At 35.9% G+C, this 12,830-nt stretch overlaps 2 protein-coding genes across 7 annotated transcripts; both read right to left on the reverse strand.

Annotated features, from left to right (window-relative positions):
• On the reverse strand, window positions 1-10,091 carry LOC104222821 (putative late blight resistance protein homolog R1B-16). 6 transcript variants are annotated; one of them, XM_070152985.1, is made up of 5 exons: window positions 9,982-9,996; window positions 9,040-9,121; window positions 5,383-5,559; window positions 1,112-3,736; window positions 1-396 (listed from the first exon to the last, which is right to left on the reverse strand). In XM_070152985.1, exons 4-5 carry the CDS (start codon window positions 3,720-3,722, stop codon window positions 374-376), a joined length of 2,634 nt encoding a protein of 877 aa, XP_070009086.1. In that variant the 5' UTR covers window positions 3,723-3,736; window positions 5,383-5,559; window positions 9,040-9,121; window positions 9,982-9,996; the 3' UTR covers window positions 1-373. The 6 variants fall into 6 exon arrangements, with proteins under 6 accessions (XP_070009086.1, XP_070009085.1, XP_009772438.1 ...); XM_070152984.1 differs by lacking the exon at window positions 5,383-5,559 and having other exon boundaries at window positions 9,982-10,091; XM_009774136.2 differs by lacking the exon at window positions 9,982-9,996 and having other exon boundaries at window positions 5,383-6,504; window positions 9,040-9,258.
• A 10-nt stretch (window positions 10,092-10,101) lies between these two features.
• LOC138876426 (putative late blight resistance protein homolog R1A-10) lies at window positions 10,102-12,587 on the reverse strand. Its single transcript, XM_070155346.1, has 3 exons — window positions 11,612-12,587; window positions 10,309-11,525; window positions 10,102-10,194 (listed from the first exon to the last, which is right to left on the reverse strand). Exons 1-3 carry the CDS (start codon window positions 12,585-12,587, stop codon window positions 10,102-10,104), a joined length of 2,286 nt encoding a protein of 761 aa, XP_070011447.1.
• Between the last annotated feature and the right edge of the window lie 243 nt (window positions 12,588-12,830).

A 12,830-nucleotide genomic window follows, 5' to 3' on the forward strand; every position in this document is an offset into this window, starting at 1 on the left:
TAAATAACTCCAGCAGATTATTGATATAACATCTGAAAAACAACAAAACATTGTCGGAATGATCTCTAAATACCCGTTCGGACATGCTAAATATGAATATAAATCCCACACATTATTACAGAGCACATTAAAAAAAGATTACCACAATTCTTGCTAAGTATGACTATAGAATCCCACACCTTATTACAAGAGCACATTGAGAATTTGATCTCTGAGAAGTTTTGAGCAAAAAATCACCACATTTCTTGCCAGAGAAATGACATGAAAATTTTAAAGAAAAACCAATAAAGAGAACACAAGCATATAGCAGGCATAAATTACATCTTCCTTTGTATCTTCATCTGTGCATGTTCCTTGAATCTTTCTCCACTTCTTACAAGGCCGTGCTTTCTGAAGCTACTCTGTTAAAGAAAAATCTTCAAGATGACTCTTGAGTAAATGTAAAGAGAAAACAGCGAGAAATTTAATTTATATATAAGCAACACATATCCACATAGCTTATATGATTCAGCATATTTAGTTACAAGTAGTAGATAATAGGTAATGATATGGTTCTCTAAGCAAGGCACCTTCCCAAAGGTTTGTTGTTCCTAACATATTTCTATTACCAAATCTACCTAAATTAGATTTAGGGCTCTTTCTTCCATTGTAGAACAGAAAGATACACAATGTACATTAAAATACACAGTTTAAAGAATCGAACAAACTAACCGAGGAATCAAATTCAATTTGAGAGACCTAATATTATTTGTAGTTCACCTTTACATGTTTGTCTATTCCATGAACAGTACTGATTTAGTTTTCCTCTTATATCAATTACTGCATTGACAGAGACCACACTTAGAAGAGTTTACTAGAACCATGCAATGATTTTTCTGAATCTTTCCACTGACCTTGTATATCATAATTAAAAGACCGTAAAACAAGCACATGCAACGAATGTAACAAACTCTTTATTACAGTCAACAATATACTCCTATTTAGTAGTTATGCAGAAGAAATCCTATTACAATCAATAACTTAATTCTTCCCTAATGATTCAACACAGTTCATGATCAGAAGTCAAAATATTTAATGGATATTGAAAGTTCATCCTTGATGATTTACTTACTTGAATCAAAGGCATAAACTTTAAGCATGTTGTTTCCCAATTCCTCGTGCGTTTCCTGGATCTGCTTGGCAAAAGTGACAAGAGGATGATAGCATTTATGTAATTCAATTAGCTGCAGCGTCACACTATCTGCAAACCCTTCTGGGATCTCTTGTAAGAGTCTGCATTCTCTGATGCAGACACGCTCAAGGCATTGAAAATAATCATCGGTGGCTGTCCAATATCTAAGATACAGATCCTCAAGGAGTAAACACTTCAATTTAGGGAATCCCATCTCTGTTATTTCCCACTCATCGCCTGAGAACGCATAATTTTTCAATTCAAGCACCTCGAGATTGGGCAACTTGCTAAAAATGTTCATGCAATTCCATGGAAGACAAGTACGGCTAAGGGTCAATTTCTTGAGATTTGGTGGGAAAGAACCTGGACCTGGATTGATTAAACACGGCAGCCGGTCGGAAATAACAGCAGGCAGAACTGTAACATTTAGTGCCTCGAGCTCTTTTAAATATTTAAGATTAGTTTCCCATCCCATCTCGCTCTGAAATTCCTTTGCTTTACCAGCAATTTCCAATTTTTTTACTTTCTTAATCGCTTCAAATATTTCTTTTGTGCAACAAGAAGGTATCAACCCAGAAACAGTTTGTATGTTTTCCAAAACCAAGTTCTTCACCTCATTTTCTGATACCATCTGAGGAGAATCCAAATACATACACCAACAATGGAGATGCCTTAACTGAGATAATTTCCAAATAAAATTTGGTAAGGAGTACATTTTCCCTGAACTAGTGTATATTGGATGTGGACGAACGGTGAGAGTTTGTAAATTCAGAAGTTTAGAAATTGGTAATATTCCAGACCTCCTAATCGTCAATGCCAAATACCTTAACAGAACTAGGTCAAGTATAACTATGGGGAAATCAAAGATCATCTTTTTCTCCAAGTCCAATACCCTAAGAAGTTTGAACGGAAAGCTTTCTACATTACGGACTGTTCTAGAATTGACAGAAAAGGAACGTAATTTGCTATAAGCAAGATCAGGGAATCGACGGCGAAAATAAAAGCCCCATGAATGTTGTGACACCCACCTGCAGCCTTCAGGAATAACCCATAGAGGTCCATCAATATCGGTATTCACAATATACAGAAGATTCTGGCTGTCGGCTTCTTTCAAGCAGAAATCATGAACAAGATCGTGAATCATACATGTCATGATGTTACCATCCATACTTCTCTTACTAACAATAACTAGACTTTTATCAATAAGATAATTTAAATGACTAGCGGCCACTTCTTCCAATCCCTCCATCCCATTTACCTTTAGGAGCCCTTCTGCAATCCATAATCTAATCAACTTTTCCATAGAAATTTCACTAGCCTTTGGAAAAAGTCCAAAATACAGAAAGCAACCTTTCAGATAAGAAGGAAGATGATTGTAGCTTAAAGCAAGCACTCCTGAGCATTGTTGATAAGCATCAACTTCTGCTAATGAGCTCACACTTTCAGCTACTTTTTTCCACTCGTCCAGTGTCTTCTTGCCGGAGAGAATCTTGGCAACCACAGCAATGATAAGTGGTAAACCATTGCAGTTTTTGGCAACCTCCTTTCCGACATCCTCAAATTCAATCGCAAAACCTTTTTCTACAAATGCTTTTTGGTAAAACAAATTCCAACTGTCCTCTTGGTCAAGTAAATGCATCCTGAAAGGATCCTTCGGAGAGCTAGCATATTGAGCAACTTCAACGTCTCGAGTAGTCAACAGTACCCGACTTCTTTTACCATCATCTGGAAGACACAGTCTAATCTCATCCCAAGCGTTTTTGCTCCATATGTCATCCACAACAATCAAATACCTTCGACCCATTAAACTTTGTTTCAAGCAAACGGCTAAATCTGAATTGCTTTTCTTATCAAGGTCTTCTTCCTTCCCAATATTAGCATCTATTAGGAGGCCTAAAAGCATATTTCTATAACTATAGTTCTCAGATACGGTAATCCATCCACGGATGTCAAAGAAGCTCAAAATTGAGGGATGAGAAAACAACTTTTTGGCAAAAGTTGACTTACCAATGCCGCCCATACCAGTAACAGAAATGACTTCCAGTTCAGGCGAGCCACTCGTGAGTTGACTCAGCATGTTTTCTTGTTCAATGTTGTACCCCACCATATCGTTCTCAAGGGTTGAAGCATGCAATCGTGGTGAACTTGAATCACCAAGTGAGGAATTTCCAGCTTGCGAAGTGTTATTGTGACTGTGCTTGATGAGCTCTTCCTTGAGGGAATCAACATTTTCAATACCTCGTTGTAAGATCTCAAAAAGACTCTCGAGGGCTTCCTTTTGATGGAGTCTGTCATGTTGTTTGTCCATTACCACCTTCATCTGTGATTCAACTTCATCTTCTGCTTCATTTGCTATGCGTCTGACCTTTGCGTGCAAAGTCTTCGTTTGTTCACCATCAAAATTGTTGAGAAGTTCTTCCAGAGAATCAACCTTCTCGTAGAGTAAATTCAAACTTTCCACATGAGTGTCCAATAGATCTAAGTTTGATTGCAAAAGCTGAAGTTGTTCTAGTGTTCCCATTAAAGAAGTCAATGCAACATATGCAGCCATCTCTCTCTGTACTTCTGCAGTAAGGGAATGAATTATTGGACTAGGTAGAAATTTAAAATGACAGATATGGCAAACACTAACATTGAATTATTGTTTCGCATGCAATAAAAGTTGTCATTGTTTTAACAATTGACGTGCTTCACAGTCTCGTTAGTGAGCTTACTAGGATTCTTGTAGTTTTGTCAGAAACTTATATGATAGTTGAGAATTTTTAAAACTCTAGAGCTTTTTATTTTTATCCTATTTAATATTGGATTAAGACGAGTCAAATGGACTGATATAGACAATGAAAATTTATATAATGGACTCTAACTTGGCAGGGATTGTTGCAATTGATGTGTGTCACATCAATGCTATTTCTCAAGTTTTGCTAGAACTTAGCAAAGTAGCATGTTACAAAATCCTCCAGTGATTTTGTAAGAAACTGCAAATGCGATTAGTGGTAATAATTAACAAATACTCAATCCGACAAGAAGTTATCTATAATTCTGCATATATATTCAAGTTGTTGTTCCCCCAATAACCTCTCAAAGTATTGATTACCACCCCACATTTTTTTACTGCCCAATCTCAGTCCACCATATACACACTGAAAATACAGTAGATAGATTTCACCAATGCAACCTAACACATGCGCAGGGCTATTGCAGAATATAAACTGCGGATTAATCATATTGATTATACCCAAAATCAGATCTAAGTATCTAACATATTTAACAAGTCCTTCATTTTAACGCATACCTTTCTAATTACTCGGGACACCCCAACCAAGAACTGGTGCGCTCCTCCGTACATTATATAAAGAATAAGCTACGTATCACCAAGGCAATCGGAGGAAAAGGTACAAGATATCACATTAACCCACAAAAATAATGCTCTTTCAAAAAATACTAGCAACAGAACACAAGAAAATGACTTTCTGATAGAACATACAACAACAACAACTCAGTAAAATCCCACTACTGGGGTCTGGGGATGGTAGTGTGTACGCAGACGTTACCCCTACCCCGAAGGAGTAGAGAGGCTGTTTCCGAAAGACCATCGGCTCAAAAAAACAAAAAAAAAGGAGACAATATTAGTATCAGCAAAGAAATCATATGAAAAACAGGAACAACATGAAATTCAGAAGAAGGATGCAAAGCAAAAGCGTAAATAGTTCCTGCGCTTAAACGTGAAATAGTAAGACACAACATTGCCACTAACTATCTTAGACAAAAACCCTACCAGACTGGTCTCGCAATGGTACAAAGTAAGGAAAGACTCAAACTACCTCCTAACCTACAACCCTAATACTCGACCTCCACATTTTTCTTCTGAACAACATGAAATTCAGAAGAAAGATGCAAAGCAAAAGCGATAGCTAGTAAATAGTTCCTGCGCAGGAATAATGTTCTGATAGAACATATTTTCTTTTAAAAAAAAGATTTAATTCATATCAAACACACTGCACATAAACTTTAATTGCTCATTTTTAAACCACAACTAGCATTGCACTCAAGAACAACACAGAAGGTTTAGTATGATCCTTCGAATCATGTAATTAACTAACATGGGATGATAAAATATGATGATCAGGACACATATCAAACTCCATATGCAGCAATCCAAAAGAGTGAAGCATAAACAGAATGATATGAAAATTGTAAAATAAGAGAAGCACCTTAATTAAAGCAGAGATCTCTGGCTTATGGCTACTTCTCCCCCTCAACTGTGAAGGAATTTTGGATTGAACTGTGTATTGGTCGATATCTCTCTCTTGGAAGCTCTTGAATGCGTTTGCCTCACTAATGTTGTGAAAGCTTCTTTATAAGAGAGAGTAATGATTTTTTTCTAGTTTCTGGTGAGACAATAACAGCAACAAATATCATAAACATAATAGTAGTTGTACTTACATTATTTCCTCTCTATTTTATATTATTATTGTTGTTATTATTTATTGAAATTATTTGAGCATTTAAGATTAAAAATATTCCATGAGTCATGTTAGTTGGCTTATAAGTTGAGGCTAACCACAATTAAGGAACAACATTTATATTTAAAATATTATCCATCAACAGTGGATTAAAATATCATTCATCAACTGTGGCTGCCCACTACTTAATTAATGCCTCTAACATGCATGAGTCATGGGATATTTTTATTTGCATATGGTTTTCTTAATATTGGGTTAACGAGAACCAATGCCGATTTAGAGCACAACTTATGGGTTCACGAGAATGCAGTAGCTTTTGCATAGTCCGTGTAAGAAATTTACTAAATATATACAAATATTTGACTGTTAATCCAGTTATTATTTTACATTAACTTGAGATTGTTGTAATCAACCCATAAAACTTCAACTTTTGGATCGTCTATGATGGGAAGCAATTAGCCAGTCAAAAGTCAACTTAACTCTCAACAACTATATATGACAGCTTTTTAATACCAACTCGCAGCATTAATTAAGGGATAACACTAAACAATGATTTTGCACATGTAATTTTTAATTCTGCTTTTGCCAGTTCAACCAGCAAGATAAGCATTAATGTAAGCATTAATCAAGGAGCAACACTTGAATGAGAAGTCAGATTTTAACATAAAACTTTTCCCTGTCTAGTATAGCTAAAGTCAACTGGTGAGCTAAGTCTTAACAAGTATTATTAGCTAATTGTAGCATTAATTAAGGAATAATAATTGAATAATAATTCATGACTTAAGTGCAATGCTTCCATATATTGTTGTAATTCCACGAGCACCCATTCTTCACCAAAAAATCAGCTGTCACATTTGCTTCTCTGAAACACTAAACAAATATAAAGTACAGCATAAATATAAGCTCTCTTATCTGCTAAACTGCTATTTTAATTCTCCAAGACGTAATTACCGAATCCTCAATTTCATTACCTAAGAACCTGCAGGAGGCAGATTCCTCAATAATCTGTTTAATACAACTCGAGATCATATATAGATTCGAGTATCATTCTAGTAATACTTTGTTCAACATGAAAATGATGAATACTACAAAGCATTATCATAGTAAATTATCAGTCAATCTCTAGGAGGAAAGTTTCAAGTGATCCTCAGAAATAATCAGCTAACTCCAAGAGAAGTTCATACTACAGAAGATAAAACTGAAAACCTGTTACAGACATGCTAATTGAGCAATATGATCAATCCTTTCACTGAATTGTCATGCACATTGAACCTAATGTCGCAACATTAAGCTAATTACGCATATTACTGCACCGAGCGACAGCTTTATCTACATTAGATGTTCTAGGCCATAGAGGTGATGTAAGTGCAAAAGTTTAGGCCTCTTGACATGTCAGAACACCAATAACTCTCTCAAGCCTCTGTCTATAGAGTGTATAGTAATTCTACCATAATATGAGAAGTATAACCACATTTCATGTATGAAAAAGACAAACTTTGCAGAACCTTTCGCTTAATCGATCGTGGTGAAATCAGCAATGGATTCAGCGGATCGATGTTTATATATAGCTCTCTCATATTTTATTCATTGCCACTTGTGGGTAAGGAGAAATAGAAGTACGCAAGAAAGAAATGACTCAACATCAAGAGTCAATTTTCAGAGACTTGCGCTGGCATGATGATTACTTAAGAAAAGTGAAGAACGGTCTGATTTAGCTTCCAATTCTATATGGACAAACGACATATGACTTGGCAATTTTCATACATATTTCCTAGTTGAGGTACTTTATATGAGTACGAAAAAAGGACGCCAATATGTTAGAATTGCCTTTTTTTTTAATCTATGATCATACTCCCTTAAATTCATACCGCGCTGCAATGAAACCCTTCCCTCAAATAGAACTGGTTTTGCCAGTTCAACCAGCAAGATATGGCTAAACAAATATAAGTGATAGAAACTAAGCGTCCACCAAACTGTATAGAGAACCGGATTCTCTATCAGTTCCAACTGTAAGCAACAAACTGTAAAACCAAACAGTATAGGAAATTAGAGTCCATAGTCCTATTCTTTATAAGCAACATATATATCCACGTAGCTTATATGATTCAGCATATTTAATCTCAACGAAAGGACAATTGTTAAAAAATGATCTCCCCTTCTTATTGATGTAGTAGTAGACAATAGATAAAGATACGCTTTGTAGTTCTCCTTACATGTTTGTCTATTCAATGAACAGTGGGTTAGTTTTCCTCTTATATCAGGAAGGAATAAGCTGCATTCAGAAGTACATAATGTACAAGGATTGTATGAGCTCAACTAATGAAAGAAAATAAACAAACATAAAATGGCTCAATTACTGCAAGTAACACTTTGACAGAGACCACCCCTAAAAGAGTTTTCTGGGATGAAATTGATAAATAGCTACTTTTTAGGTCGGCTATTAAAATTTAGCCGTATTTTAAGTTGTCATGGCAAAGTAGTCACTCATTAATGCTGAGATACAAGTCTGGACAAAAATACCCCTATCTAAAATATGGAAGAACTCCAGGAACGACTAATGGACTTTATATTTATAAGTTCAAAATTCAGGAATTGTTCCTGGAGTTTGAATGACCTGAAATAGTAACTCTCAATTATTGAACTATAATGTGAATTCAAAAATTATGAATCTTTCCTAGATTTTCCTTGATTTTGCACTAGTAAAGGTTCAAAAATCGAGTAACCTATCGTGGATTTTGTATTTAAAGGGAAAAAATTGTGAAATGTAGTGTGAATATGCAAAAATCGTAAATCGTTCTTGGATTTTCCAAGAGTAAAGGTTCAAAAAAAAAGTAATTTATCTTGGATTGTGAATTTTGTACTAGTAAAGATTATTGATAAAGTACAATGTGCATTCAACAGCAAGGAATCATTCATGGATTTTTAACTAGTAAAAGTTAAGAAACCATAAGTCGTTCCTGGATTTTAGGTATTGTACTAGTAAAGATTTAAAATTTATAATTATAATATGAATCCAAAAGCCAGGAATTTTGGATTTTGCACTAGTAAAGGTTCAAAAACCAGGAATCATTCTTGGGTTTGAAAATTTAGCAAATCTTTGAATTCCAGCATATTTTACTGGGGTTCCACCTGTCAAAGCTTTGAACTCCAACACCGATTGCTGGAGTTGTGTTCCATGTTTTAGTTGGGGGCAAAAACGTCAATTTAACTGGACATGTGGTTCCTTTGCCATGACAATTCAAAATATGGCTAAACTCTAATAGCCGGCCCAAAAAGTGGCGAACCCAGCTAATTTTTGCAATTTTCAGACAACCAACATGTATAGGACTGCCAGACATAACAAAGTGTAAAATTAGAAATATCAAACAACCACTAAAATTTGTGGAGAAGTGAAATGCGTCTTACCGGCAAGATTCCATTGAATTCCCATTTTACACCATTCTTGATCTGATTTACTTCGAGGGTTTCTTTGGAAAGTATGGTTTGACTGGAATAAATGAAGTAGTTGTATCAGTAAATGGAATTGGACCCCTTTATGGTTTGGCTTTAAATGAAAATAGAGAAAAACATTGGGGACCAAACAACAAAACATTGTTCTTGTTCTCAAGCATATTTGGGATCAGAGAAATTAATTTTATTTCTTAAAAGCAATTGTGGAAACCCTTTGGAAGAAAGCATAGAAAAATGATTTATCTCATTTCTATTTAAATGGAAGGAGAAAATATATAATTTTCTACACTAAAACGACAAACATCTCGACCAAATCATTTGATTGATTTGGGTAATTGCTATATTAGGTAAAACTTACCCCCATGGCCCCGACATATATTTACACTAAATCATATCAGCTTATCATAGTTAAGTAATTTTATGAGGTAAAAATATACACACATGCCATGCATCTATTGATTTGGTATACACAGTATGAACATGTATTTACCACTACAATATTTTAATTGCTTCATTGTTGATTTGGTTAGTGGACGAAGCCTCTAAAGATGGTAGGTAAGATTATCCGCTTATCTATTTGATGAGTTTCACTCTTGCAATTGATGAGTCATTCTTACAAAAATGATGAGTTAAATACAAATATTAAGTACTTTGCGCAACAACTTCTTTAAAAACATTCACTGACCCTGCATATCACAATTAAAAGTCTATACAACAATCACATGCAACGAATCTAACAAAATCTTCATCACAGTAGAACAATATACTCCTGTTTAGTAGTTATGCAGAAGAAATCCTATCACAGGTTAATTCTTATCTAATGATCCAACACAGTTCATGATCAGAAGTCAAAATATTTAATGGATATTGAAAGTTCATTGTTGATGATTTACTTACTTGAATCAAAGGCATAAACTTTAAGCACATTGTTTCCCAATTCCTCGTGCTTTTCCTGGATCTGCTTTGCAAATGTCACAACATGATGACAGCATTTATGTAACTCAATTAGCTGCAGCGTCACACTATCTGCAAATCCTTCTGGAATCTCTTGTAAGTATCTGCATTCTCTGATGTATACACGCTCAAGGCATTGGAAATAATCATCGGTGGCTGTCCAATAATCAAGAGGTAGAAACTCAAGGAGTAAGAGCTTAAGTTTAGGGAATCCCATCTCTGTTACTCCCACTCCTTGCCCACGAAGGCACGATCCTTCAATTCTAGCACCTCGAGATTGGGCAACTTGCTAAAACTGTTCATGCCGTTCCATGGAAGACGAGTGCCGCTAAGTGTCAGCTTCTTGAGATTTGGTGGGAAAGATCCTGGGCTTGCTTTTATTAAAACGTGCATTGCAAAACTGATAGGATGGTACCTAACTGCAACATTTAGTGCCTCAAGCTCTTTTAAATATTCAAGATTATTATCCCATCCCCTCTCATTAAGAAATTCCTGTTCTTTACCAGCAATTTCCAGTTTCCTCACTTTCTTGATCCCTTCAAATATTTCCTTTGTGCAACAAGAAGGTGCCAACCCAGAAACAGTTTGTAAGTTTTCCAAAATAAAGTTATTCGCCGTTTTTTCTGAAACCGTATGAGGAGAGTCAAAATACATACACCAACAATCAAGATGCCTCAACTCCGATAATTTCCAAATTCCATTTGGTAAGGAGTAAATGTTCCAAGAACCTGTGCGTCGTGGACGAACAGTCAGAGTTTGTAAATTCAGAAGTTTAGAAATTGGTAATTGTCCAGAGTCAGAAATCCTCAACGCCAAATACCTTAAAAGAACTAGGTCCAGTATTGCTTGGGGGAAACAGAAGAAACTATTTTTCTCCACATCCAATACCCTAAGAAGTTTGAAATGATACTTTGCTATATCAACGTATCTATAAGAACGATAGAAAGAAAAGGAACGTAATTTGCTATGAGCAAGATCATGGAATTGATAGCGATCACTATCCAAAAGAAGTTGTTGTGATACCCACCTACAGCCTAGAGGAAAAACCCATCCGTGTTCATTAATTTTGGTATTCTGAATGTATAAAAGACTCTGGCTGTTGGCTTCTCTCAAGCTAAAATCATGAACAAGATCATGAATCATACATGTCATGATTTTACCATCAAAACTTCGCTTGCTAACAATAACTAGACTTTTATCAATAAGATAATTTAAATTCAAAGCAGCCACTTCTTCCAATCCCTTCATCCCCTTTACCTTTAGGAGTCCCTCTGCAATCCATAACCTAATCAACTTTTCCACAGAAATCTCACTTGCTTTTGAAAAAACTCCAAAATACAGAAAGCAAGCTTTCAAATAAGAAGGAAGATGTTTGTAACTTAAAGCGAGCACTCCTGAGCATTGTTGATAAGCATCAACATTTGCTAATGAGCTCACACTTTCAGCTACTTTTCTCCACTCTTCCAGTGTCCTCTTGCTAGAGAGAACTTGGCAACCACAGAAATCATAAGTGGTAATCCTCTGCAGTTTTTTGCAACCTCCTTTCCGACATCCTCAAATTCAATCGGAAAACCTTTTTCAGCCAAAGCTTTTTGGTAAAACAAATTCCAACTGTCATCCGTGTCAAGTAAATGCATCTGAAAAGGATCCTTAGGAGAACTAGCATACTGAGCAACCTCAACGTCTCGCGTAGTCAACAATACTCGACTTCTTTTATCATCATCTGGAAGACACAGTCTAATATCATCCCAAGCTTTTTTGCTCCATATGTCATCCACAACAATCAAATACCTTCGACTCATTAAACTTTGTTTCAAGCAAACGGCTAAATTTGAATCACTTTTCTTATCAAGCTCTTCTTCCATCCCAATATTAGCATCTTTAAGGAGGCCTAAAAGCATCTTTCTATAACTATAGTCCTCAGACACAGTAACCCATCCGCAAATATCAAAGAAGCTCAAAACTGAGGGATGAGAAAACAGCTTTTTGGCAAAAGTTGACTTACCAATGCCGCCCATACCAGTAACAGAGATGACTTCCATTTGAGTAGAGCCACTCGTGAGTTGACTCAACATCTTTTCTTGTTCAAAGTTGTACCCCACCATATCGTTCTCAAAGGTTGAAGCATGCAATCGTGGTGAACTTGAATCACCAAACGAGGAATTTCCAGCTCGCAAATTGTTGTTCTGACTGTGCTTGAAGACCTCTTCCTTGAGGGAGTCAATGTTTCCTATAGCTCGTTGTAAGATCTCAAAAAGTCTCTCGAGGGCTTCCTTTTGATGGAGTCCGCCATCTTGTTCCTCCATTACCACTTTCATCTGTGATTCAACTTCGTCTTCTGCTTCATTTGCTATGTGTTTGACTTTTGCGTGCAAATTGTCCATTTGTTCACCATCGGAAATATCAAGAAACTCTTGCAGAGAATCAACCTTCTCGTAGAGTAAATTCAAATTTTCCACATGATTATTCCATAGATCTAAGTTTGATTGCAAAAGCTGAAGCTGTTGTATTGTTCCCATTAGAGAAGTCAGTGCAACATAAGCACCCATCTCTCTCTATACTTCTGCAGTAAAGGACCTCCACATTAGGGAATGAAGCAATTTGGACTCAGTAAACACTAAAAATGACAGACATAACAAATTCACATACAATACAAGTCATCATTTTTTTTTTTTTTTGGTAAGGTAATAGGTTTTTAAATTTTTAAGGCTTAATACATACTCAACCTTGCAAATTTGGGGCAGAGCCGACGGAAGCGGGAGTGGAAGTGAGGCTTGATTCTCAAGTCATCC

This window comes from Nicotiana sylvestris, chromosome 8 (assembly GCF_000393655.2).
Source record: "Nicotiana sylvestris chromosome 8, ASM39365v2, whole genome shotgun sequence".
In the NCBI taxonomy this organism is placed as follows: Eukaryota; Viridiplantae; Streptophyta; class Magnoliopsida; order Solanales; family Solanaceae; genus Nicotiana; species Nicotiana sylvestris.